This window comes from Elephantulus edwardii, unplaced genomic scaffold (assembly GCF_000299155.1).
Source record: "Elephantulus edwardii isolate Elephantulus edwardi_28Jun2011 unplaced genomic scaffold, EleEdw1.0 scaffold00185, whole genome shotgun sequence".
Lineage (NCBI taxonomy): Eukaryota > Metazoa > Chordata > Mammalia > Macroscelidea > Macroscelididae > Elephantulus > Elephantulus edwardii.
The window spans coordinates 5,937,882-5,965,230 of record NW_006399935.1 but is presented as its reverse complement, the minus strand read 5'-3'; the positions used below and the strand labels follow the sequence as shown (position 1 = coordinate 5,965,230).

At 54.2% G+C, this 27,349-nt stretch overlaps 2 protein-coding genes across 2 annotated transcripts in view; both read left to right on the top strand.

The window, feature by feature from the left end:
• Positions 1 to 8,541, top strand: part of CCDC94 (coiled-coil domain containing 94) — a 15,008-nt gene extending 6,467 nt beyond the window's left edge. Inside the window, exons 3-8 of the mRNA XM_006896394.1 lie at positions 28 to 172; positions 1,373 to 1,507; positions 1,773 to 1,954; positions 6,808 to 6,928; positions 7,725 to 7,866; positions 8,429 to 8,541. Of these exons, the coding sequence (XP_006896456.1) occupies positions 28 to 172; positions 1,373 to 1,507; positions 1,773 to 1,954; positions 6,808 to 6,928; positions 7,725 to 7,866; positions 8,429 to 8,541 (838 nt within the window). The remainder of the gene's footprint in view (positions 1 to 27; positions 173 to 1,372; positions 1,508 to 1,772; positions 1,955 to 6,807; positions 6,929 to 7,724; positions 7,867 to 8,428) is intronic.
• Positions 8,542 to 17,768: 9,227 nt separating this feature from the next.
• On the top strand, positions 17,769 to 27,152 carry SHD (Src homology 2 domain containing transforming protein D). Its single transcript, XM_006896445.1, has 6 exons — positions 17,769 to 18,065; positions 20,562 to 20,667; positions 20,747 to 20,938; positions 22,978 to 23,101; positions 26,095 to 26,214; positions 26,966 to 27,152. The coding sequence occupies exons 1-6, from the start codon at positions 17,769 to 17,771 to the stop codon at positions 27,150 to 27,152; spliced, it is 1,026 nt and encodes a 341-aa protein (XP_006896507.1).
• Positions 27,153 to 27,349: the final 197 nt, after the last annotated feature.

Genomic DNA, 27,349 nt, shown 5'->3' with positions numbered 1-27,349 from the left:
CGTGCCCCCCTCCTTCCCAACCCACAGATGTAAGACGTGCGGAGAATACATCTACAAGGGCAAGAAGTTCAACGCTCGCAAAGAAACCGTGCAGAATGAGGTGTACCTGGGCCTGCCCATCTTCCGCTTCTACATCAAGTGCACGCGCTGCCTGGCGGAGATCACCTTCAAGGTCGGGTGCCCTGTGTCCCCCGCCTTCCTTGGATAGGGTCAGCCCCTGGAGGTTACCTGCCAGTGTCCTCCAGTGCAAGGAAAATCCCATTTCATCTGTCACAAGGAAATAGATTGATTTTGTTTGCTGCACTGTTATTTATAAAGGCGAAAGGCTAGGAGAACCCACATTCACAGTAAAAGGGGTCTAGATAAATTATGATACAGCGGAATATTGTATAAAAGTCAGCTTTGCTTTTTTTAAAAATTGAGGCAAAATTGACTTAAAATACAGTAAAACATGACGTCTTCATTGGGCAGTCCCAGGTGGCACAGTCAGTCATCACTGACTCCTAACTCAAAGGTTAGTGGTTCAAAAGCAGCCAGTAGCGCGGTGGAAGAAAGGCCTGGCCATATGCTGTAACAGTCACGAGAAAGGCTGGGAGCAGAGCTGCGCCTGTGCCGGGGGTGCCGTGGGCTGTGGGCTGGGCCCGGTCGCAGTTCCGTGGGCCAGGTCGGCGCAGGCAGCAGGCTTGCTCGGCTTTGTTTAGACACCTCAGCGGAGAGTGTTTGCGTGAATTTCCAGGGTACAGCTGCCACCCGCGTCAGGGCCAGGTCCCCTCTGTCGCTCTGGGAGATACCCCTGCCACAGTCACTGCTTTCTGCTCCTCCCTGGCTCCTGGCAGCCATCAGTCTATTTGCCTGGATACGAAATTCAAAGCAAAGGTTTTTCTTTCTTTTTCTTGTAGCTGAAAGGATGAGGGAAAGGGCAGGAGGCAAAGTGCTCCGTGGTGGGAGGCCTGGCACCGTGGAGGAGCAGAAGTGCCCAGGGCGGGGCGTGCAGGGAGGGCGGCGGGGAAGGGTCTTCAGGCTCGAGCTGAGGCGGTGGGCTTTCTGCAGAAGGGAGGGGAGGCCCAGGAAGGAAGAGCCCTCTGTGCCAGAGCATCAAGCCAACGGTGAAGGTGTGGTCGCGACGAGTCTGACTCCAGCTACCTTCCAGGGCCTTGTCAGCCTGCCCCATAGAGTCCTGCCGCCAGGCAGATGGCCACATCTCTTTCCCGTGGAGCTGACCTAGTACTTAACTGCTGTGCCACCAGGGCTCCTACCCAAAGTGACAAGAAAAGGAAAAGAGACCAACAGAAGGGTTTATGGAGGGCGGGGAGATGCCCCAGTCTGCAGTACGCAGAGGTGTGGGACCCTCACAGCCTGTTCCCCCCGCCAGACCGACCCTGAGAACACAGACTACACCATGGAGCACGGAGCCACACGCAACTTCCAGGCGGAGAAGCTCCTGGAGGAAGAGGAGAAGCGGGTGCAGAAGGAGCGGGAGGATGAAGAGCTCAACAACCCCATGAAGGTGAGCGGGGTGCTGGGTGCGCACGCTGGGGCGTGGGTGCGCACAGGAGGCGAGCTGGGCTCTGGTTGCGCACCCCAGTGCCTGGGTGCCCACGTGCACATGCGCCTTTACCAGCAAGCTGGGCTTGAAGCTCCACCAAATGCTCATCATGACCTGCCCTCTGGGCACACCAAGTCCCGTGTCCCCATCTCATTCCCCACCTCGAGCCCCTGTCCCCGCCGCCATCCCTGCACTGAGCCCCTTGCCCTCATCCTGACGACCCCAGGTGCTGGAGAACCGCACCAAGGACTCGAAGCTGGAGATGGAGGTGCTGGAGAACCTGCAGGAGCTCAAGGACCTGAACCAGCGGCAGGCGCACGTGGACTTCGAGGCCATGCTGCGTCAGCACCGCCTGTCGGAGGAGGAGCGGCGGCAGCGGGAGCAGGAGGAGGACGAGCGGGAAGCGGCGTGAGTGACGGCGGGCTGCCGGTGCCCCTGGACTGTTGGTCAGCCCCGGGCTGCTGTCCACTAGCCTGCTGTCTTGTACCCCATGCATGTCTTGTCTCTCAGACATGTCTCTCTATCTCCTGTGTGTCTCTGTCCCCGATTCGTGTCTCTCTGCCCTCTGTGCATGTCTCCATCCTCCATGCGTGTCTCCGTTCCCTTGTGTTTTTGTCAGTCCCCGTGCGTGTCTCTGTCCCCATATGTACCTCTATCCCCCATGTGTCTCTTCGTCCCGCATGCATGTCTCCATTCCCTTGTGTGTCTCTCCGTCCCCCATGCGTGTCTCCGTTCCCTTGCATGTCTGTCAGTCCCCGTGCATGTCTCTGTCTGTCCCCGTGCGTGTCTTCATCCCCCATGCGTGTCTCCATTCCCTTGTGTTTTTGTCAGTCCCCGTGCGTCTCTGTCTGTCCCCATGTGTACCTCCATCCCCCAGGTGTCTCTCCATTCCCCATGCGTGTCTCCATTCCCTTGTGTGTCTCTCCGTCCCCCGTGCGTGTCTCCATTCCCTTGTGTTTTTGTCAGTCCCTGTGCATGTCTCTGTCTGTCCCCGTGCGTGTCTTCATCCTCCATGCGTGTCTCTATTCCCTTGTGTGTCTGTCAGTCTCCATGCGTGTCTCTGTCTGTCCCCATGCATGTCTCCATTCCCCATGCGTGTCCCTGTTTCCTTGTGTGTTTGTCAGTCCCCGTGCGTGTCTCTGTCCCCATGCGTGTCTCCATTCCCCATGTGTCACTCCGTCCCCATGCGTGTCTCCATTCCCTTGCGTGTCTGTCCGTCCCCGTGCGTGTCTCCATCCCTCATGCATGTCTCGGTCTCTCTGTATATTTGTCTGCTCTGCTCTCTCTGACTCGGGAGTGGTTAGATCTAGGCCCCCATCACTGTCGTCATGAACTTCACAACAAAAAACTCCACTTCCTGCCTCCAAATGGGGCTCCGTTCACAGGTGCAGGAATGAGGGTCACTGTGCATGTTCTAGGGGACGCATTTAGTCCAGAAAAGTCCCACTCACAAGGGCACGCCTTCCTTTCTCGTGGCATCTGGGCCGGGACCAGCGCTGTGCCAGGTCTGCTGACTCACTGGGTAGACTTAGCAAGGGGCTGGCCTCGGGACTGTGAGAGGACAGGGCACAGAGGACACACCAGCGAGGCAGACAGATTCGGTGTGGCATGCTGGGTGCCAGCTCCAGCACTCTGCATCCTCGCCCAGCGGGACACCAGAGTCCACGCACCATGTCGGAGGACGCTGTGCTCCACAGAACTTTCTTCCCATAGATTACTTAATTTATTACACATTTGAATGTTAACGTCTTGTGACCCAAGTTACACTTCACAGAGTAGGATGGCTTTCCCGTCAACAGTCAGCCATCCTGTTTCCTCCCAGTGATACCGTTTCTGTTAGTCCTTTCCTATCTTTTCCTGCTTTTGGGCCTTTGTCTTTGGACACAGAGTTTCATTTTAATTGAAATAGCTTACTGTGTCTCTCTGGAGACTAAGGTGTGTCTGATACAGGCCATGGTCTTTGCTATCACTTGTTATGCATCAGAGAGTTGGACACTGAGGAGGATAGAAGGAGAATTGATGCCTTTGAGCTGTGGTGCTGGAGAAGAGTATTGAGGGTACCATGGACTGCTAGGAAAACAAACAGATTCATCCTGGAAAGGGTCAAACTGGCTCCTTGGAGGCAAGGATTCTGAGGCTCCGTCTAACATACTTTGGACATGTTGTGAGGAGAGACCGGTCCTTGGAGAAGGACATCATGCTTGGGAGGGTGGAGGGACAGCACAGGAGGGGAAGACCCTCTATGAGGTGGATTGATTCAGTGACTGGGGTAATCAGGATGGGAGTGTCAGAGACGGTGCGATTGCCCCAGGACAGAGCAGAGTTTAGAGCTGTTGTACATAGGGTCGCTATGAGTCACAAGCGACTCGATGGCACATAACAACAGCAACTGTGTTTTATGGGCAATATATTGAATGACCCAGAAAGCATCAAAAGAAGATGGAGGGAATACACGAATCACTGTACCCAGAAGAACTGGCTGACACTGAAAAATTTCAGGAGGTGCTGTATGAGCAGGAGCCTGTGGCAACGGAGGAGGAAGTGGAAGCTGCACTGAAGGCATTGGCAAAAAGTGAGGCCCCAGGAATCGATGGAATACCAGTCGACTTGTTTCAGTTAACAGATACAGCCTTAGACGCGCTCACCAGTCTAAGCCAGGAAATTTGGAGGGCCGTTGTCTGGCCAGTAAATTGGAAGAGGTCCATATTTGCTTCCTTTCAAAGAAAGGTGATCCAACAGAATGCGGAAACTATTGAACAATATCATTAATATCACATAAAAGCAAAATACTGCAGAAGATCATTCAAAACCAGCTAGAACTGTACATAGATAGGGAACTGCCAGAAGTTCAAGCAGGATTTAGAAGAGGCCGTGGCACCAGGGATATCATTGCTGATGTCAGATGGATCCTGGCTGAAAGTAAAGAATGCTAGAAGAATGTCTACTTGTCCTTTATTGACTGTGCAAAGACAGTGTGGATTATAACACATTGTGACTGACATTGAGAAGAATGGCATTCCAGAGCACTTAACTGTGCTTGTGTAAAACCTAATACCTGGACCAGGAGGCCGTTGTGAACACTGCATGGTTTAAAAATTGAAGTGAGTGCGTCAGGGTAGTATTCTCTCTTCATGCCTATTCAATCTATATGCTGAGCAAAATAGTCAGGAAGCTGGACTCTGAACAGGAACGTGGCATCAGGATCAGAGATCGTCGAAGATCAGGATCGTCAATAGCCTGTGTTACTAGGTGACACAACCTTGTTTGCTGAAAGTAAACATTTGAAGCACTTGTTGCAAAAGATCAAGGAATGCAGCCTTCAATATGGATTGCATCTTAATATTAAGAAAAATATTATTTTTTTTTAAGTGTAATTTCCATTTTATTTTCAGACGAGTTTTTTCTTCAGCCTTTTAAGGAATCAAATCCTTACATGGGCTTTGGTGGTGGTCGTGGGGCAGCACCTGCAGGTCTAAATCCAGCTGGAGGTGTCCGGTCCTTTCAGGCTTCACGAGAACGGTTCCTCACCACCTTGCTGTGAATGGCACAACTCACACAGTAGTGCAGTTTCACATAGAGCTTTGGAAACACATAGGCATCAAAAACACTCGCTTCAGAAATGTCCCTGACAGCAGCTGCCTCTACTATATTTCAGACTACGAACTACTTCTTTTTTTTTTTTTCCGAACTTCTTAATTGCCTTGTCTTTGGGCACCCACCGGGTGCAGTTCGTGCAGCGAATAGGCTGCACGTGGCCACGGCCCTTTTTGGCACGACCATTGTTTCTCCTTTTCTTCGTCACGCACCACCAGTACTCAAGAAAAACATTTTTACCAATAGCAACATTGTCTGATGGATGGAGAAGAGATTGAAACTGTCAACAATTTCATCTTACTTGGATCCACAGTTAACACCTCTGGAGTTAACACCAGCAGTCAGGAAATCAGAAGACACATTGCACTGGGAAAGTCTGCAGTTAGGGACCTCTCCAGATTATTGAGGAGAAATGATGTCATTTTGAGGACTAAGGTGTGTCGGATTCAGGCCATGGTCTTCTCAGTCACCTGCTGTGCATCTGAGAGCTAGACAATGAATAGGGATGACAGAAAAAACAATTTATGCTCCTGTGGTGTTGGAGAAGAGTACTTGAACATCCCATGAACTGCTAAATGAAAAAACAAGTATGTCAGGGAGAAGGTGCAGCCAGAGTGCTCTGTGGAGGATGGTCACCGGGGGCTGTGCATGGCCCCTCAGCCTGGCATGTCTCAGAGTTCCTGACCCCTGCAGGAAAGCCAGTGTCCAGCATAAGCCATGTGGGCACACAGCTGGGGGCCACTGCTGACCACTTAGAGAGCAATGGAAACAAACAAACTCGCGTTTCTGGACAGTGGCCCAGGGCTGGCTTTGTGCACAAGCCTCACTGCATCCACTGTCAGCCTGTTTTGCATCTTTAATTTTCTGAGGTCCACAGATAGTTTAATGGCTCAAGCAAAGGTTGGTGGTCTGGTACTGAGGAATAAAGGCCTGGCAGTCTGTTTCCATAAGGAGCCGCCTGCTCTGTAATAATGTGAAGTCACCACGGAGGGAATGGACTCGTCAGCAGTGGGTTATTACTTTCCAGAAGCTTCTTAGTGCTCTTTTCCTTGTCTGATGTACCGTTGGTCCCTCTCTTTGTTGACTGTCTTTGAGAATGCACCTTTGCCGACCTCTGCTGACAGCATGGTGGGCCCCAGGTGGGCACCGTTTGGTCTTTCTCAGCATCACCTTAGCCCCAGAGTTCTAGGACAGGTAGGGGGGCCAAGGTCCTTGAGCTCCCCTGACGCCCCAGATCCAGATGGGCAGGACCCAGGTCCGGATGGACAGGCCTCTGCGTGCAGATGGTGGAGCACTCTGAAAGAAAAGTGAAAAGAAGTTGGAGAATCTGAGACACCACCCCTCGCATGCCAGGGCACCCCAGCCCCTTGCCCCCCGTCACGGTGAGGGGTAAAGCGCCAGCTTCTGCAGGACATATCCCCACCCCTATGCTCTGTCCCTGTCGGGCCCTGGGGGACAGTTAGTGTTGTCCCACAGCCATGTTTTGTCCACACACCCATGCTCTGTCCCCTCACCCATGTTCTGCCCCCACAGGGCCCTGGAGGAAGCAGTACTGTTCTGCAGGTGTGACCCCAGCCCCATCCCATACTGTCCCCCCAGGGCTCTGGGATACAGTTACTATTGTCCCCACACCATGTTCTGTCCCCTCACCCATGCTGTTCCCACAGGGCCCTGGTGGACGAAGCCAGGAAACAGCGGCTGCTAGAGGACTCCGACTCAGAGGACGAGGCTGCTCCTGCCCCGCGTCGGCCGGCCCCCCGGCCCAACCCCACTGCCATCCTGGAGGAGGTAGGCAGGGCCCGAGTCACCCTGTGTGTGTTTCGGGGGCCGGGAGGGGGGCTGTGAGTCCCAAAGATTTCCAAAAGAGCCGTGAGTGTAGCACGTGCATCCACGTGAGTGGAAGCCTTGACAGCATCCATCCTCTCTGTCCACCCCGGTGTTGCCTGCTGTCCGGTGCGGAGGACCTCTGACGGGCGGTCTTGTCATAGTGAGGGCTGTAGTCTCTGATCTTCTTCAGGAAACACTGCAAGTCCTCGTCCCTGTCGGCAGGCTAGGTGGTGCCGTCGTCTGCCTGTCAGAGCTGTAGTGATCATACCGGTCTTTAATTGAAGGCGCTGTGGTGGTGGTGTCATGTGTAAGCACCGAGGCACTAACTGAGAGGTTGGCAGTTTGAACCCATCCAGTGGCCCTTGGTCAGCGGCTGCAGTAACGGAGGCATGCTGCAGACCCTCGGCGGCCACTCCACTCTGCCACACGTGGGCTGCGGGGCAGTACCCCTCCGCTGGCCACGTCTATTGGTTAGATCGTCGCCGGAGCACGTCCATCTGCAGCAGACTAGGAAGTGCAGTCTGCAGCGGAGGCAGCCATGGTCCAGCTCAGAGCTCTGTCCTCGTGGGGACAGCGGCCAGGGCAGAGGCCTTGAGTGCCAGGCTTAGGGCGATAGGGAGCTATCGAGGAATGGAGAGCAGGGGAGGCCGGGCTGGAAAGGTCTTCCCACTGGCCCAGCAGGGGTCTTGTGAGCCAAGAGTCTCCCAGGAGAGTGGGTAAGGACTGACCACACCCTGTGTCCCCTCGTCACCTGCAGGCCCCAAAGGCCAAGAGGAGAGTGGAGAGCTGGGAGCGGAGCGTGGGCACCATGAGCAGCAGGTCTCAACTAGCGGGCCTGGTGGTGAGGAAGACTGGAGTGGACAGTGCTGCCCAGCAGGACCAGAAGGCGCCAGCTCCCGGTGAGTGAGTGCCCCAGCTGACCGCTGGGGGCAGCAGCACCCTCTGCTTTCTGGGGCCTGCATTGGGGGTGGGCTTGTACCTCCCCTCCCTGGGGCCGTTCTGGACAGATAACAGGAGGAGGAAGGAGGCCAGGGCAGAGGTGATGAAGCACTGGGCAGCACTCAAAGGTTCAAGGCCATGGCCACTCTGTGGGCAAAGAGACCTGGCCATCTTATCCCAGAGGGATGGCAGGGACCTGGGAGTCACCAAGGATTGGAATCAACAAGAAAAAGAAGGCTGGCATTTTGGATTTGACCTTGTATTTCTTTTTTTAATTTTTATTTATTAATTCTTTTATTTGTTTTATGTGTGTACCGTCAAATTGGATCTGACTGGTACAGGAGGCGATTGTTCCTCCTTCTTCAGCAGAGCGTCTGGTGGATTTGAACCGTGCACCTCTGGGATTGCAGTGCAGTTTCCTGCCACTAGGCCACCAGAGCTCGCCATTGACCTTGTATTTCAGTTACACGTTTGAAGAAAGCCAAGTTGCCTAGGTCAGAGCTCACTCTTCTTCACCCTCAGGTGCCCCAGCCAACGGGAAGGCGGCTGACCCTGCTCCCCAGCCCGCCGGCGTCTCCTCCCTGAGCCAGCTGGGCGCCTACTCGGACAGCGAGGACAGCAGCTCGAGCAGCTGAGCCCGTGGGCCCTGCTGGTCTCAGGACCCTGTGCAGCTCCATCCATGTTGGCTGGACCAGGCCAGGAACATCCTTCCAGGACCTGGCTTCTCCTCTGCCCCCTTCTGTGACCTCGGGGACCCCAGCACAGTGACCAGGGGTTGGCCTTTCCAGATCACCTCTCAGCCTCCACCGGGCCACCCAGGACCTACTCGGACCATCTCTGGGGTGAAGGCCAGTGTTGGGCAAGTGGCTGAACCCGACCACCCCGTCGCCTCCGTCCTTCCACCCACAGGAACACATGTGCTGCTGCTGAAATGGAGTGAGTCTTGGGGGCATCCTCTCAGTAGTAAGACCAGCCAGTGAGCCCTGACTCCCCAGGACCCCACCCGGGTCAAGAGTCCTGTGTTCCTCTCAACAGCAAGAGGACAGTAACCCTCACCACTGAGCTGATAAGCAACATCAGGACAGAAAGCGAAAAGATTGAAATTGTTAACGATTTTGTTTTATTGGGATGCACAGTCAACACCCATGGCACCAGCAACTAAGACAGCAAAAGATGGATTGCATTGGGAAAGTGTGTTCTCAGGGACTTCTTAAAAGTACTGGGGAGCAGTGATATCGGTTTAAAGACTAAGGCCCCCCTGATTCAGGCCATGGCATTTTAAATTACTAGTTATGCGTCTGAGAGCTGGACAATAAAGATGATAGGAGGGGGAAAAGGAAAAGTCCTGTGTTCCAGAGATTTTCAGGCTGACCTAAGAATGGATGGCCAGGCCTTTCTTCCATCCCTCTAGGTGGCCTTGCAGCCCCAGACTCTTGGTGATGGCTAAGTGCATTTGCATCATCCCAGGACCAGAGGCTTGTGGGATGGCACAAAGACGGCCAGGTCCCTCTGGTGTCTGGCAGGCTCCGGGTTCACTGTGAGCAGGATAGAAAAACCTGGGGCGGTGTCTTGTGGAGCTCCCATTCTAACAAAGAGAGAGGCACAGTAAACAGGACGGTGAGTGAACTAGACAGTCTGTTGTTGCCTCGGCGATCCTACACACATCCAAGGACACACAAGCCACCGTGGTCACACAGCAGACCACTGGGCTCCAGAGGGGTTTGGTGGGTGATTTTTAGCAGTCAGTTGCCAGGCTTTTCTTGCTGTTCTTAGTCTAGAAGCACCACTGAAACCCTTTCAGCATCTCAGCAATCTGCAAGCCTTGAGCCTCGGACCTGGTCTCCACGCGGAGGAAGAGGATGTCACCACTGAGCCCCCAGAATCCCAAGCCCACCGTGGGCTCTTGTTGACTGTGTCAGGGCTTCAAGGATGCAAACCTTGATAAGCTGAGGCAGGCCACCTGTCTCCTACAGAGGCAGGGCGGGGATTCGAACCCTCACCTGTCTGTTGGTAGTCTGGCCCCTGGAATTGTTTTCACCTCTGATATCCCTGCAGGTTTTGTTCCGCCTTCGGCCCCAGTTCCCACTGAGAAAGACACCCCACGCTAGGTCTCTGCCAGCTCAGCCTGCTGCCCTGCGCTGCCCCCTTCCTGGGCATCCCCTCTGGGGACTGCCCTCCCCCTCACTGATCCCAGCGTGCGCTCCGTCCTCACTCTGTGGAGCTGTCCCGCATCTGGAATCGCCATCAACTCAACTCTCCCGTGACCACCTGGTCGACAGAGCGCATCAGAGTTGGAAGGTGGGGCGCCTGCCCTCCCAGCGTGAGGCTGAGTGAGCCTTGCTTCACAAAGGAAGGAGAGATACTTCAGCTTTCCAAGGCCAGCGGCCGGTGGGCCTGGCGCAGACACGCCCCGTTTGCCGGTCCTCCCGCGGGAGGTGGGGGCGCCAGGCCTTTTCCCTGGATGCAGGTCTGGACCCCGCATCACCCCAGGCCTTCGTTCTCCGGTGGCGTTACACAACCACACGTGAGTGGCTGTAAAACGCAGACATTTCTCAGCTCAGGAAGCTGGTGGTGGGTTCAGGCCGCAGCTCCCGGGCGGGCCAGCTCTGCAGGAAGGTCCTGTCTCCACTGAACTCCTGGGTGATCTTCATGCAACTTGGCATCTCCTCCTTCTTTCTGGTCACTGGTTCGTTTAATCTCTTTTCTATCTCAGAAGAGATTGACTCAGAATCTGCCCTACACTAATCCTGTCTCATTAACATCACAAAGACAGCCCTTTCCCAAAGGGCATCTTGCCAGCAAGCAGAGAGGTCAGGATTTACAGGATATGTTTCTAACACTGCGAGCTGGGGGAGCAGAGTAGGGAGCTTGGGGCGGTGAGGCAGGGCCCGTGAGGGACCTTGGTGGACAGGCCATGTCTCCTCCATCAGGTGGGGAGTTTCTGAGGCAGGACCAGGTCTTCCTCCACCAGACTGGAGCTAAGGAAGGCAGAGATGAGTCTGGGGGCTTCTGAGAGCGGTTCTCTCCCCCCTTAGAACAGGAGCCCCAGAGGCAGGGCCATGAGACCACCAGATCTCTCCCACTCCTTTTCCTGGTATCTTAGCTGCCATGCCATCCCCCCATTTCCCTCCAGACATAGGAAACTGGGGGGGGGGGGGGAACTGCTGACCCAGACACAGACAGCCCCTCCCAGGGACCCCTCCCTGGCCTCTTCCCGAGGGTCCTCCATGCTCAGCATATCCACAGAATCTGTACCAGAATTGGTTGACATGGAAAAAATTTCTGGAAGTGCCATATCAGTAAGAGCCAATGGTAATGAAAGATGACGTTCAAGCATCACTGAAGGCATGGGTGAAAAATAAGGCCCCAGGGGTTGATGGAATACCAGCGGACATGTTTGAACCAACAGAAGCAGCCTTGGATGCACTCACCAGTCTACAGCAGGAAATTTGGAGGACAGCTGTCTGGCCAACCGATGTGTCCCCGTTCCCAAGAAAGATGATGCAATAGAATGTGGAAATTATCAAACAATACTGGTCCTTGGAGAGGGACATCATGTTTGGGAGAGTAGAGGGACAGCGCAGGAGAGGAAGACCCTCAATGAGATGGATCGATTCTGTGAGTGGGGTGGTGGGAATGAATGTGGTTGAGGCAGCGAGGTTGGCACAGGATAGAACGGCGTTTAGGGTTTTGTACATAGGGTCGCTATGAGTCACAAGCGACTCGATGGCACATAACAACAACAACATCATTAATATATCATGCAAGCAAAATATTGTTGAAAATCATTTAAAAAATCGCTAGAACAGTGCATTGGCAACCGGAAGAACAAGCTGGTTTAGAAGCAGCCACAGCATGAGGGATATCACTGCAGATGTCAGGTGGATGCTGGCTAAAAGCAGAGAATACCAGAGAGAGGTTAACTTGGGCTTTATTGCTTATGCAAAGGTGTTTGACTCTGTGGATCATAACAAATTATGGCTCACATTGAGAAGAACTGGAATCCCAGAACACTTAATTGTGCTCATGCAGAATCTATACCTAGATCTAGAAGCTGTTGCGTGAACGGAGCAAGGGAACACCGCATGGTTTAAAATAAAAAGGGTGTGTTTCAGGATTGTATCCTTTCTCCATACCTATTCAACCTGTATGCTGAGCAAATAATTCATGAAGTCAGACCCTATGAAGAGGAGTGTGGTGCTAGAATGGGAGGAATACTCATCCGCAACCTGTATCATGCTAATGACAAATTTACTTGCTGAAAGTGAGGAGAATATGGAAGCACTTGCTGCAGAAGATCAAGGACTACAGCCTTCGGTGTGGATTACATCTCAACACCAAGAAGACAAAGGTCCTCACCACACAGCCAACAGTCAACATTACGGTAGATGGAGAAAAGATTGACGTTGTCTGTGATTTCATCTTGTGTGAATCAACAACTCCTTTGATACCAGTGGTTAGGAAATCAAGAGACGAATTAATCGGGCAATTCTGCTGCCAGGAACCCCTCCAAAATCCTGAAGAGAATGACTTCCGTTTGAAGATTAAGGTGCCCCTGATTGAGGCCACGGTCTTCTCCGTCCCCTGCTCTGCATCAGAGAGCTGGGCAAGGACCAAGGATGACAGAGAAGAATCGATGCCTTTGGGCTGTGGTGCTGGAGAAGAGCACTGACTATTCTGTGGACTGCAGGAAGAACAAACAAGTGTGTCTTGGAAAGAGTGTGTCCAGAGTGCTTGCTTCTTGGAGCCAAAGATGATGAAACTTTGTCTTTTATACTTTGGACATGTAGCCAGGTGAGGCTATCCTTGGAAAGGGGCATCATGCTTGGAAATCTGGAGGGTCAGCAAAGGAGAGGAAGACCCTCAATGAGATGGACTGGCAGAGTGACTACAGCCGTGGGCTCTGGTGTGTCAGGGATGAGGATGGCACGGGACAGGGCCGGGTTCAGGCTTGCTGTTCACCCACGGTTTGTGATAGTGAAGACAGTGGGTGCTGAAACCAGTCACTCAGGTTCAAGTTCTGGTTCTGGCACTTGGACAAGTGACTAAGCCTCAGTGGTCTCATCTGAGAAGTGGGACTTGCACATGAAAGAGCACAATTCTGTTGAGACCCCAGCAGTGCCATCCCCAGGTCTACCTCCCAGAGAATTGAAAGTATCCATTCACTGAAAAACAAATACACAAATAAAACCTGTTTTTAATAATTTTTAAATTTTTTATTGTGTGGTTATAAGAAAGTATCAGTTGTTTGTGTTGTTGTGTACCATAGAGTTGGAACTGACTCTCTGGTGGGTTTTCAGAGGCACTTAATAGGAGGAGATTCTCCATCTTTCTCCTGTGGAGAACCGCAGGCCTTCTGCTTTACAGCACAGCTTCATGCAATAAAACCATTTTTAAAAAAAAGTATACCTTTAATGGCTTTGTGTGTGTGTGTATGTATGTATACACATATATGACACTATTGTGGCCAACTGGTAAGGAATTGCACTGTCATATACATATATGTATAGCTATGTGTAAGCTTGGAAGGACTGGCATCTACTTCCATAATAGCTTGCCTCCGGAAACCCTATGAACCTGGAGAGAGGATGAAAGGCACCCAAGTGTCGAGGACTCTCCTTCATAGGGTCACTATGAGTCGCCTGCGACTCGACGGCACTTAACAACAACATACCTTTAAGGGAGCCCTACTAGCCTAGTGGCAAGAAGCTGCACTGCAAACCCAGAGGTGCGTGGTTCGAATCCACCAGATGCTATGCTGGAGAAGGAGGGACAATCTCTACCAGTAAGATCTGATTTGACAGTACACACACAAAAAATAATAAAACTTTCTACAAAGTATATGTTTAGAAGAAAGTGTGGATACTTTGCAGTGTCGTGCTTCACAGCAGCCCAATAGGTGGAGCCCACCTGGACACTGGGGGGACGTAGAGCGGTCCACCCACACCAGGGAGTGTAAGTCACATAAAGAGGACAATGGTGTTCTTATACGTGGGTCACTGGAGAAGAAGCCAGCACTAAAGGTTGCATGTGTAGGGCCCGGTTATTTGAAGTACCAGAGGAGTAAGGTCCATGGAGGCAGCAGTCATGGTCATGGTCCCAGGGTGGGGACTTTGGAGGAATGAGAAGCACCAGGGTGGTCACTTTTGTCAGCTGCCCTCTGCCAGCTCCCACCGCACTGACCCTGGGCACAGCAGAACCCGCATCGTGCCCAGGATCACTGTGGGTTTTGAGCCATTTGATGTCGGGGTGAAGAGAATGGGGAGAAGGTAGATGGTGATCATTGTACGATCTTGTGAAAATAATCAAAATCAATTACTGAATTGCACACTTTGTAAGGTGTAAGGGAAGAGTTTATGGTTGTGTGAAAAGGAGACAAAAGAGGGATGGAGGAGGGATAGAGAGATGGAGGGGAGGGGGATAGAAGGGTGGAGGGGAGGGGATAGAGGGATGGTGGGGAGGGGATAGAGGATAGAGGGATGGAGGGGGAGTGGAGAGGAGGGGCAGATAGAGGAGGTGCGAGGTAGAGGAAGAAGGAGTTGGGGGGAGGTGGATCTGAGGGGGAAATGAAGGGAAAGGGAGCTGGAGGGGAGGGGAGGAGATAGAAGAGAGGGTGGACTTGAGGGGGTGATGGATCTGGGAGGAGATGGAAGGGAGAGGTAGATGGAGGGAGGACTGCAGGGGGAGGCAGGCGAACAGGTGGGTGAAAGGCAGTGACAAGTTGGGGGGGTCCTGGGCAGAGGGCATGATGGGGCGCAGCTGTTCCCGCACTGCCCCGTCCCCCAGTTGAGAACACCTCCATCATCACTCAGATCAGCACCTGACCTGATGGACCCGCCATCAACCCCCTGAATGCCGTTCTCCACCCCCCACCCCACCCCCGTCCCACTGCGGGAGGCCCTGACAGACTCCCCTTACACAGGGGTCCCCACCCCACCTGGCCCAGGCGCCCGCACCCTCCCCCATCGGCGCTGCATCTAAAAGGTCGTCCCCAAGGTCACCCCAGACCCTCCCCGGCCCCCTGCTCCCCCTCCGCTGCTCCTCGCTGCTCCTCGGTGGGGACCCCAGGAGAAGGCAGCTCAAAAGCGCAGGGAAGTCAAACGCCCGTTTGATTCCGCCTCGGGGGCCCTAATTGCTATTCCTCCCACGGACTGTAATTAGAAGCCCCTTTCAAATATTTATACCGCAGACGCGTGTATTTATCCGACGGGAAGAGGACTCGGTTTGATGAGATCTGTCAACAGCTCATCGCGCTGGGGAATTGCCTGGCGGCTGACAGAGAGCAGGACAATTACCGCCGTGCGCCCCGAGGTCCCCGGGGACGCGCCTGTCGCCGGCGGAGCGCGTGGGGCTGGCGCGGGAGGCACTGTGCGCACGTGGGTCCCCAGAGGGCCGCAGTCAACAGGTCCGCGCGGAGGACCCCGTGGGTGTAGGGAGGGGGTCAGGCGCCGCGCCCTGTCACCTTGGAACCTCAGTTTCCCCTTCTGGGATAGGGGAGGGGAGAACCATTTGATTCCACAAGATTCTTGGTACAAGCCTTGAATGCCGCCCGGACTCTGCTCACGTGATGGTGCTGGATCAAAAAGGACCCGCCCCCTCCCCGCCCTGTGCCTCAGTTTCCCCATCTGCAAAATGGAAGAGTTGGGCTCCAGCTAGGCGGAACGTGGTGATTGATAATTTGCTCCCTTTACTTGGATTCTTTGGTTCACCTTGTGGGGTGCCAGACAGTCCCCTCCGCCTCCCAGCGACGCCCCAGGTGGCAGAGGAGACCTGCCCCCTTTGCGCGAGCAGATCGAGCAGATCGCTGGGTCCTTCACCAGAGGAGTTATTCGGGGCGGGGGGGGGGGGCGAAATTCCAACTGATAGCCCCGTATTAGCAGCCGAACGCTGGCCTGTGGCCACCGGGGCACCTCACTTACCTATCAGAAGCCCCATTTTTCAGATGAGGAAACTGAGGGACCTTTAGTAAGAGGCAGGCCTTAGCGAGCTCTGGTGGCCTAGTGGCAAGAAGCTTCACTGCAATCCCAGAAATGAGCGGTTCAAATCCACCAGATTCTTTGCTGGAGAGGAGGAAAAAATCTCCTCCTGTACCATTCAAATCTGATTTGACGATATACACACACATAAATAATTAAAAAATAATAATAAAATTTTTTAAAAAAAGAGGCAGGCCTCGCCCCCAGGGGACATCCGTGTCACCCTGATTCTGTCGGGAGCTCTCCTCTCCAGATCTTCCCCCAGAGCTGGGAGGAGAAAATCAAGGATGCCATTCTTCTGACCACCTCTCTCCACTCCAAAATTGAGGGGACACAGCAAGTCCCCCCAGAGGGAGAGAAGGGGTAGATTTGCTCCCGAATGACCAGCTGCCCCATCTTCTGCCCTCATCTTCTCAGGGCCGCCCACCTCCACAGCTGCAGCTGCCCACCGGGACCCCACTCTCCATTTCTCCCTCCTCCCCCCTCCCCCAATCCAGAAGTCACAAAGGGACAGATGCCGAGGCCACGCGCCAGGGACAGATACCATCTTCCCTCCCCCATCGCACCCCCCGCCAGCTGCCCCTCTGCCTCGCCAGCCCCCTGGGGAGGGGGAGGAGAGGCTCAAGCGCTCTTGGGGGAGGGGACAGGACACCCCCCCTCCCGCCCTCGCTTCCTCCCAGCTGCGTCAATAATGTCAATGCTGTCAATGTCTGTTCGAGCCAGTGACCTCTCCAACAATTTCCACGTCCTCGTCTCCCGGCCAGTATCGCCGGCGGATCCTGGTTCAATTTCAACCCTCAATAACGGTCAATTTCACCCATTTTCGCGGTCAAGTCCAGCCCCCCATTTCCGGGTCGGTTTCTCTCCCTTCCCTCCGCATCTCCTCCCCCGAGCAAGGTCAATCCTGGCCCGTGTCCACTGCCCGCGCCCTGAGATCGCTGCGGACACCCCGCTTTCCCGGGTCAGTGTCCTCGGCCCCGCGCCCCCTTCCCTCCGCGAGCAGAGGCTCACCAACTCCCCACTCCCCAGTCAGCTGAAGGTCTCGGTCACCTACGAGGGGCGCGGGGGAGGGGGCGGCGGGAGATTTGACGTCGCTGCCCCGACGCGGCCCTTGGAGTCTGGGGCGCCCGCCTGCGCGCCCCCTCCCCAAAGTCCCACCTCCCGGCCGCGCGCCGGCGGCGGCAGCAGCGACAGGGAAAGTGGCTCTGAAAGCGTGAAGGGGGATTGGACGAGGCTTTTATTTCCCTTTGTGCAGGATCGAGGCAGCCGGGCCGGGGGCGGCGGGACTGGGGCTTCCCCCCCAGCGCAACAAAGGCCGAGCTGCGCCGGGGTCGCGCTCCTGCCGCCTAAGTTTGCACTCGGCGCGCGCTCCCCAGGATCCTCCCGCTGCGCTGGGGGACCCAGACGGCCGGGCCGAACCGAGGGGTCAGGGCGCCCCCTGGAAGCGACCCGGCAGCTGCCCAAAGGCGCAGGTGGCCCAGCTGCGCGGGAACCGCTCTGCCCGCGGCAACTCCGGGCGCCTCGGCGGATGTCCCTGTCCCTGTCCCTGTCCGGACGTTCCCGAGCTCGGCGTCCAGGGCCCTGGGGGGTGCCCCTTTCCCCCGTGCGCCTCCCTGAGCCGGGCTAAGGTGGCTATCACTTCTGCTCCGGTTCTCTCCTCCGTCCTCTGCCTCCCTCTCCTTTCTCCCTCTGCGCCCTCGTCCTTCTCCCTATCCGTGCTGAGCCCAGCCGAGGGGCGCACCTGATCACTCCTCCTCCTTCCCTCCTTTTCCTCTCGTCTTCTCCTCCCCCCCCCCGGGGGGGGGCTCTGCCAAAGAAGGGGGCAGGAAGTGGGGATGCAGGTCGCCCTCTGACAGTGGCCAGGTTTGGGGAAGACACGCGCCCTAATGGCCAAGTGGCTCCGGGATTACCTGAGCTTTGGAGGCCGGCGACCCCCTCCGCAGCCGCCCACCCCTGACTACTCGGAGAGCGACATCCTGAGAGCTTACCGGGAGCAGAAGGATCTAGACTTCGAAGACCCCTACGGAGACGCGGAAAACCGGCAGGAGCCGGACCTCGCCACCTCCGGGGACCTCAAGGGCCCCGGGGATGCCAAGTACGATTCTCCCAAGCATCGGCTCATCAAGGTGGAGGCTGCAGACATGGCCAAGGCCAAGGCCTTGCTGGGCAGCTCGGAGGAGGAGGTGCGTGACTGAGGCTGGGTGGCTCGGGGAGCCTGGCTGGGGATGGCTGGGCTGGGTCCCCAAAATTTGGGGAGCTTATTTCACGTGGAGCCCCAGGGGCAGCCCAACTCTGTCCTGCACTTACTTGGGGAAATTTCATTTTCTCTTCCTTTTCTGGAGCTCTGGTGGCTTAGAGGTAAAGAGTTGTGCTGCCAGCACAAAGGTAGGTGGTTCAAATCCACCAGCTGCTCCATGGGAGCCGCAGACAATCTCCTCCCATGAGATTAACTGCTTTTGAACAGAGGCTGGAGGGTCAGCTGTGGGCCGGTTCCTCGAGGGCACACAACAACAGTCCCTTTTCGGGAGTCCTGACGGTCCTTTAGCACTGGGCTGCTAACTGGAAGGTCAGCAGTTGAAATCCACCACTGCCCTGAAGGAGGACGCGGAGGTGGTCTCTTCTGGTTGAGGTTTACAGCCTTGGGAACCAGGTGCAGGGTCGGTGTGAGGGGAAACTGACTCAACAGCTGTGCACTTGGTGGCTTGGTGCTTTATTAAAGCATTCAGCTGCTGACCAAGAGGCCGGGGTTTGGGCCCCTCAACTGCTCTGAGAGGGAAATCCCTGGAAGTTTCCTTCCCTAAAGATTACAGCCTTGAAGACTTGATGGCCATGGTTTGGGTTTGTGTTCTCTCAGTGCCTGGTCCCGGGAATCTCCCCACTTTTCTGCTTTGCCCCCTCGCCTCCTGCTCCCTGGTCCTCACAATGGGGCATGGGTGTCAGAGGCCGTGAGGTTGGCTCAGGATAGAGCAAGGTTCCAAGCAGTTGTTCCCAGATGGTCATGGTCATGGTCATGGCCATGGTCATGGTCAACTGCAGCACACGCCACCATCACCACCACCACACTGGGCCTGAGCCTCCTCTTCCCCTCTTTCTCCTAGCAGCTGACAGTTCTTCCTAAAACAGATCTCAAGGAATTAGTGTCCTACTTGCCTCTTTAAGATCTTCGGCATTGCTTTTTGCTTTGCTGCCTGGGTAGCACAAACTGTTTAGTGCCCAACTACTGGCCAGAAGGCTGATAGTTGGAACTCTCTCTCCCAGAAGCACATCATTAGAAAGGCCTGGTAACCTGCTTCCAGGAGGTCACAGCCCTGCAAACCACATGGAGCAGTTCTGCTCAGCTTGTGTGGGCTTAGTTGAAATTGACTCAGTGTTAGCAGCACTCCTTCCCCTTCCAGCTGCTAGTATTCCCATTTTACAGAGGTGGAAACAGAGGCACAGTGGAGAGCAGTAATTCGCCCAGGCCACACGGCTCTAGCCGGTTAGGCCTGGACCCCAGAGCTGACCCTCATGCTTTTTCACCATTATCTTCCTGGAGGACCAGGGAGTCACCCCAAAACCTCAACAGAGGCAGGAGTGGGAGGGCTACAAGGGGCTGGTAGGCAGTGGTGATCGGTGGAATTCTTGCCTTCCATGTGGGAGATTGGAGTTCGATTCCCAGTCAGTACACTTGAAGTGCTGTCGCCACCTGTCCACCAGGAGGCCTGCATCTTGTTATGAGGCAGAATGGTTTTCAGGAAAGCATCTGCACTAAAAGGAACTAGGAAGAAAGGCCTGGCAACCAGCTTCTTAAAGTCAGCCAAGGAAACACTAGTTTGGTCCACTACTGGCCATGGGGCTGATTCAAGAAGAGAAAGTGGGGAGGGCAGGGTCCTCTGACTTGGGGATTACCTGACAGCAGCAAACAACAATAACAAGGAGAGAGGTGCCAAGTCGTGGTTAAGAGCACAGAACAAAAGAAAGAAGGCAGGAGGGGCTCCGAGCAGCCAGAAAGTCTAGAATTAAATCCTGTCTCCACTTAACAGCTGTGTGACCTTGGGCAAGTCACTTAACCTCTCTGGGCCTCAGTTCCCTCCTATATGAAAATGGTCATAATGTCTTCACGGAGCGCTGTCAGCCCACGTGAATCCACAGGGAGTATTTAGAACCGTGGGGGTAGGCACGCAATGGACGCACTGCTTGGTCGTAAAAGGTGGGACGCGTCTGGGAGAACGAGGATGGAGGGGGAGAAAAGAGGAAGCGGCCTTGGCGGGAGGGGGAGACTCACTCTTCAGTGTGGCCTTTGGAGCACCTCATCCCCACGATTCCAGGTTTTTGTGGGTGCCCCCTGGCAGCTGAGCTCTTGCCCACTGCACCGCACCGTCAGGGCTCCTTAGGGAAGACTCGATTATTGTTGTGGACTGCTGAGCTGGAACCAGCTCACAGCTGACCCTTCAGCAGGTTTTTACAGGCAGAAAATCACATGGGAGGAGAGTGGCCATCTTTCTCCCGTGGGCAGCTGGTAGATTTGAACCCTGTGCCTTTGGGCTGGTTGGTAGCTCAGCTCCTTACCTCTAAGCTCCCTAAAATGAACCGGTAGGAGGAGTTATGTGAGATGGCCTAGTAGGGTACCATCACCCAGCAGGGGTGACCAGAGCTGGGCCTGGCTCCCTGAGCCCTTGTCCCTCTTCCTCTCTTCCCAGCTGGAAGCTGATGCCGAGTATTCAGATCCTTTTGATGCCCAGCCTCACCCACCACCCCCAGATGACGGTTACATGGAGCCCTACGAGGCCCAGCGGGTCATAAGCGGTGAGAGGCAGGGCATGGAGGGAGGTGACGGAGTTGGGGGTTGGAGGGAGCAGAGCTGACCCTGTCCTGGGCCCCACAGAACTGGCCGGCAGGGCACTGCAGCTGTATGACACTCCCTACGAGGAGCAAGCCCAGGAGCCAGAGGACGGGCCCCCTTCTGGGGGCCAGAAACCTCAACAGAGCCGCCTACCCCGGGAAGACGAGCGGCCTGCGGACGAGTACGACCAGCCCTGGGAGTGGAAAAAAGACCACATCTCCAGGGCCTTTGCAGGTGCTTCTCTGCCCCAGATTGTGACCCCTGAGGCACTCACCCCTCCCATCTTGTATGGTTGTCTCCTCTGTCTCCACCACAAAACAGAGCTCAACTCCCTGGGACTTGGGGTGGTTGGGTTTGTACTGTGTGTTGGGTTTCCCCTCGCCCAATTCTCACTAAAGTGTGAATGACTGATGGTCATCATCTCCTTTCCCTGGAGAACCCACACCATCTTCTTTGGGAGCTGAAACACCCCTTGGGATGAAGACTTTCTGCTCACTAGGGACAACGATAGGAAGGTGGAGCTGGTGTCATACTCGGCCTGGCTTGGGACTCTTCCTTGGCAAGTCACTTGATCTGAGTCTTAGTTTTCTTATCTGCAAAGTGGGGATTGTTGAAATAAGTCCTGACCAAGGCACTTGCAGACTGCATGCTAGGAAGTGCTCGCTTACCCGGGCGCTGTGGCCGACAGCAGGGGACAGCAGCCTTGGTAGCTCTGGGTCCATTCTGAGCAGCTTCAGAAAGCCTCTAATCTGTTTCCTCTTCCATAAAAGGAGTGATCATCAAGCCAGGAGACCACGGCCACCACAGTCAGTTTTGACGCGCAGCGACCCTGCCACACAGAGTAGGAAGGCCCCATAGGCTCCTGAGGGAAGCAGGCGGCCTCATGCATTTCCCCTGCAGTGGCTGTTGTGTTTGAAACTCTCATCTTTAGGTTGACAGCCTAATGCTTTGAGTACTCACCATCAGGACTCCTCAATAGCTCAGTCTGGAAGAGTTGGGTGAACTTGAGTTTGACCCAGGGCCTCTGGATCTCAGTCTGCCCATCAAAAATTTTCTACCTCTACTCGTGAGCTCTGGTGAGTTATTGTTAGGTGCCATCGAGTGGACTCAGTGACCCTATTAACAAAAGATCTGAATTGTGTTCTGTCCTGTGCCATCCTCACATTTCCTGACACACAAGAGCCCACTGCAGCAGTCACTGTATCACTTCCTCTAGTTGAGGGTCTTCTTCTCCTTGGCTGACTCTCCCAGCATCATGTCCTTCTCCAAGGAATAGCCCTCCTAGCAACATGCCCAAAGTATGTGAGGCCAAGTCTCATCATTCTTGCCTCCAAAGAGCACTCCGGCTGCACCCTCTCCAGGATATATCTGTTGTTCTCTTGGCCATCCATGGGATGGTCAGGGCTCTTCTCCAACACCACAGCTCAAAGGCATCAATGGAATTGCACTACCAACATAAAGGTACTTGGTTTGAATCCACCAGCTGCTCTGAAGGAGAAGAATGGGCAGTCTCCTCCTTTGTGATTCACTGCCTCAGAAAACCACCTGGAGGGTCAGCAATGAATTGGTTCCAACTTGAAGGTACTCAACAATAACAACTAGTGGGGCTAGGGAGCTCTGGCAGCTTAGTGGTAAGGAATTGTGCTGCCAACCTAAAGGTATGTGGTTCAAATCCACCAGGTGCTGCATGGGAGAAAGATGGGCAACCTCCTGCCTCTGAAAACCACCTGAAGAGTCAGCTATGAGGTGGTTCCAACTCTATTGGGCCTGGGAGTCCTGACCTCCTACCTACCTCCTGTAGCCCCACCCATATACTCTCTGATTTATCATGATGTGACTTGACCCGGCTAGACCCTTTCTTCTGTACTCTGATTGGCTATCCCAAGAGGTATAGCTGAAATGTCATTTCTGCCCTCATAAGGTTTCTTCTTATTGTTGTTATGTGATCTTGACTCCTTGGAACAACAGCTCTGAACCCTGCTCTATCCTGATCCAATTTCATCTCTCTGATACGCCCACTCCCATTACCCCCATCACTGAGTCAATTCATTTCATGTGGGGTCTTCTTATCCCATGCTGTCCCTCCACCCTTCCAAGCCTGATGCCTCTCTCTCCAAGGACTGGTCCCTCCTGACCTCGTAGGTGCCCAAAGTATGTGAAATGGAGCGCCAAGCTTCAAAATCCTTGCCTCCAAAGAGTAACCTGGTTTCACCTTCCCCAGGATGGACCTGTTTGTTTGGATTTAACCCTTTCCTCCCTAACCTCCCTTGCAGTGCAGTTTGACAGTCCTGAGTGGGAAAGGACCCCAGGCCTGGCCAAGGAGCTCCGGAGACCCCCACCCAGGAGCCCGCAGCCCGCAGAGCGTGTGGACCCGTCCTTGCCTCTGGAGAAACAGCCGTAAGTGGGAGACAGGGACGGCCGGGCTTGTGGAGGAGCCCAGTCTGGCTGTAGAATCCTTCTCAGAGAAAAGAAAGTTTCTCCCCTCCTGAGAACTTGGATTCATTCATTAAGTCATTTATTCAACTCCTCTTCATTGAGGGCCAGTACCTCTGTGTCAGGTGCAGAAAGGGGGGGGGGAAAGTCATTGTGAGTTTAGTGAAAGTTTACAGAAAGATTGGGTTTTCATTCATTCATCCATATATATTTTCCTCCCTACCCTCTCCCACAGTTTGTTATGATCCACACAGTCAAACACCTTTGCATAATCAATGAAACACAGATAGACATTCTTCCAGTATTTCTTGCTTTCAGCTAAGATCCATCTAACATCAGCTACAATATCCCTAGTACCAGGTATGGATCATAACAAACTGTGGCTGACTCTGAGAAGAATGGGAACCCTAGGACACTTGATCGTGCTAATGCGAAACCAACACTTGGACCAAGAGGCAGTCATTAGAACAGAGCAGGGTAACACTGCATGGTTCAAAATTGGGAAGGGTATACGCCAGGGATGTGTCCCGTCTCCATACCTTTTCAACCTGTATGCAGAGCAGATTATTTGGGAGGCTGGGCTCTATGAGGAGAATTGTGGCATCAGGATTGGTGGAAGATCTATTAACAGTCTGCGTTATGCAGATGATACAACCCTGCTTGCTGAAACTGAGGAGGACCTCATGCACTTGCTGCAGAGAGTCAAGGACTACAGCCTTCAGTATGGACTGAGGCTCAATGTCAAGAAGACAAAGATTCTTACCACTGGACCAATTGGTAGTATCAGGATGGATGGCGAAGAGATTGAGATTGAGATTGTTCACAGCTTCAGTTTGCTCGGCTCCATGGTCAACACTCTTGGCACCAGCATCCAGGAAATCAAAAAATGTATTGCGATGGGAAAGTCTGCTGTTAGAGACCTCTTCAGGGTACTGAAGAGCAATGGTGTCACTCTGGAGACTAAGGTGTGTCTGATACAGGCTATGTGGTCTTTGCAATCACTTGTTATGCATCAGAGAGTTGGAAAATTACTAAGGAGGATAGAAGGAGAATTGATGCCTTGGAGCTGTGGTGCTGAAGAAGAGTATTGAATGTTCCATGAACTGCCAAGAAAACAAACAGATTCATCTTGGAGAGGGTTAAAGTAGGCTGCTCCTTGGAGGCAAGGATTCTGAGGCTTTGTCTGACATACTTTGGACATGTTGTAAGGAGGGAGAGGTCCTTGGAGAGGGACATCATGCTTGGGAGGATGGAAGGACGGCGCAGAAGGGCAAGACCCTCTATGAGGTAGATTGATTCAGTGACTGGGGTAATCAGGATGGGTGTGTCAGAGGCAATGCGATTGGCATAGGATAGAGCAGGGTTTAGGGCTGTTGTACATAGGGTCGCTATGAGTCGCAAGTGATTCGACAGCACATAACAACAACCCTCTCCCAAGTCACTTAAGGCAAAAACCGATTAATGGTATCAGGCAATGGGTTCAAATCCTTGTCTTTGAGGTGCCATCTGCTCTTTGTATAACTCAGAAATGATTGAATGCACAACCCTCCTAAGGCAATAAACACCCCATCAGAGTAGGGTCTTCCCCTCCCCCAGACATATGGGTGTGCATGGCTGGTCCTTTCTCCTTGCAGCCAGCCTGGACAGAGAGGAACTGCCCACAGGGTTTTCTAAGCTTTTCTAAGAAGGTTTAGAAAACCTTCTAAGGTTTTCTGATCTTTCCAGGGGCCAGGTCGCCAAGTCTTTCTCCTGACAAGGTGCTGGGTGGATTTGAACTGCTGGCTTTTCTGTTAGCAGCTGAGCACTCTATCATTGCACTACCAGCACTCCTTTCCATATAGCTACAGAGGGTTGGGAGATACACACACATACACACTCACACACACTTGCATGTGCATGTGCGTGCGCTCCAATCCATTACAAGCAAGGCTTGGGACCTGAGAGCAAAAAGAAATAATTTTGACCCCCAAGAGGCTTTGGGATGGGGCTAGGAGAGGCTTTGGGGAGAAGGAGGCCCCAAGTTTGGGCTGAGTTGGGAAGCACAGGCCAGGAGGTGTAGTTCTCCTCTGGGTGCCCTCAGCTTGGGGACTTCTCTGCACCCCTCCCAGGCACCTGGCGTGTTCATCATTGATCCCAAACCTCTTAGGTGGGAGAGAAATAGATTTGTGGTTGCTGAACATCAAGATAGAACAGGTGATTCACACCTCTTAGGAAAACCAGTAGACAGGCCTCTGGGGATTCTGTCTTAACAGAGCCCTGGTGGTGCTGGGGTTGAGACAGCGCGCTGCTAACTGAAAGGTAAGCGGTGCGAACGCACACACCCCCCTCCCAGCTGCTCAAGGGAGAAGGATGAGGCAGTTGGTGTCTGGAAAGCAGGCGGGGCAGCTCTGCTCTGTCCTCCAGGGTTCCCGTCAGTCGGGATCCACTTCACGGCAGAGGCCTGTCCTTAACATCTCACACCAAGCTGCTCACCTCGAGCATGAGTGAGCTCCCCATCACTGGATGTATGCAAGGAAAAGAGTAATGGCGTAGGCAGCGGGCTTGGACATGCAGAACCTGTGAGCGTGATCATGCAAGCTGTTGTTGGGGATGGTGCTATCAGCACCCACTCTCAGCGACCCCCTGACCAACAGAAGGAAACCCACCTTGGGCTCCAGCCGCACCGTCCCTGCTGTGTGGAGCCCATTGCTGCAGCCACTGTCAGTCCTCATGAGGGTCTTGCTCTTTGACCCTCTGCCTAGCAAGCATGAGCTATATCTCCAGGGATTGGAGGTCAGGGGTTCTTTCCAGCAAAGTGGAAGCAGCAGCTCCACCTTCACCGGAGAGAGGGGGAATCAGAGCTGCGGGGGACCAGGCTCTTCTGGGGAAGCGCCAGTGGCTTCCCCCAACCTGTGCGCACGGGGGTCGCCTGCCGGGTTCCAGCCCAGTCTAAAGGGGCGTCCTCTCTTATCCCCTAGGTGGTTCCACGGCCTGCTGAGCAGAGCAGATGCGGAGAATCTGCTGTCCCTTTGCAAGGAAGGCAGCTACCTCGTGCGGCTCAGCGAGACCAGCCCCCAGGACCCCTCGCTGTCCCTCAGGTGAGACCTCCAAGCTGGGAGGGACAGGGGGCCCTAGGGCTGCAGGTGTCACAATTCCAGGTTAATCCATGGAAACTGGGGCCAGATTTATGACCAAATGTCTGGACATTGGAACCAGTGGGTGAGATTTTGTAGAATAGTGGGGGGGTGCTTCTGAGTTGGGGGTGCCCTTCCAGGGCCAGTGGGTGAGGCTTTCCGGGGCCAATGAGTGGAGGTTTAGAAGCGAGTGAGCGATACTTTCAGACCAAGGGGCAGAGGAAGCACTGTCATGATTGTAATTAGTAATGAGCTCCCCATCACTGGAGGTATGTAACATGATGGAATGGCAGTAATACAGGAAATGCAGGACTTGAATAAGAAATAAACTAAGCATCCCAGGTTCCTCTGGACTTCCTAAACTCATTAGACTCACAGCTGACCCCACAAGTGGGTCTTCAGAGACTAAATAGCACAGGAGGAGATTACCCATGTGTATGTTGTTAGCTGCATTACAAGCCATTTTGGTCCCACATGACAGAGACAAACTCCTCCATTGTTTTCAAAGCAAATGACCTTTTGGCAGTGGATTGCCAGGCCTTTCTTCGGAAGCAGCGCTGGCTGACTTTGACCTAGCAACCTTCAGGCTGGTTGTTGAGTGCCTAACTGTTTCCAATCCCTCGAAGCTAGTGGCAGACAGATCCTGGCCCCAGGGGGTTTTGGGTGGAGCCCTCTGGGTGCTCAGAGCCCCCCTCATCCTGTGTCCCCCTCCCAGGAGCAGCCAGGGCTTCCTGCATCTGAAGTTCGCCAGGACGCGTGAGAACCAGGTGGTGCTGGGCCAGCACAGCGGCCCCTTCCCCAACGTGCCCGAGCTGGTCCTCCACTATAGCTCACGCCCACTGCCCGTGCAGGGCGCTGAGCACCTGGCCCTGTTATACCCGGTCACCACGCTGACCTCCTGACCAGCCACAGCCGGACTGGCTCTCTGGGCCACCTTCTGCCCCCTTCTGGATTCTGGAGCCCACAACACTGTCTCAAAATAAAAGATAATATCGCCTCTGTGTGTCCTTGCTGGGCAACAGGAAGGGACGGTGGTCCTTTGACCCCAGTACGGCCTGTGTCCCTCTGTCCCCATCTGTGAGCTGGCCATGGGGGTGGG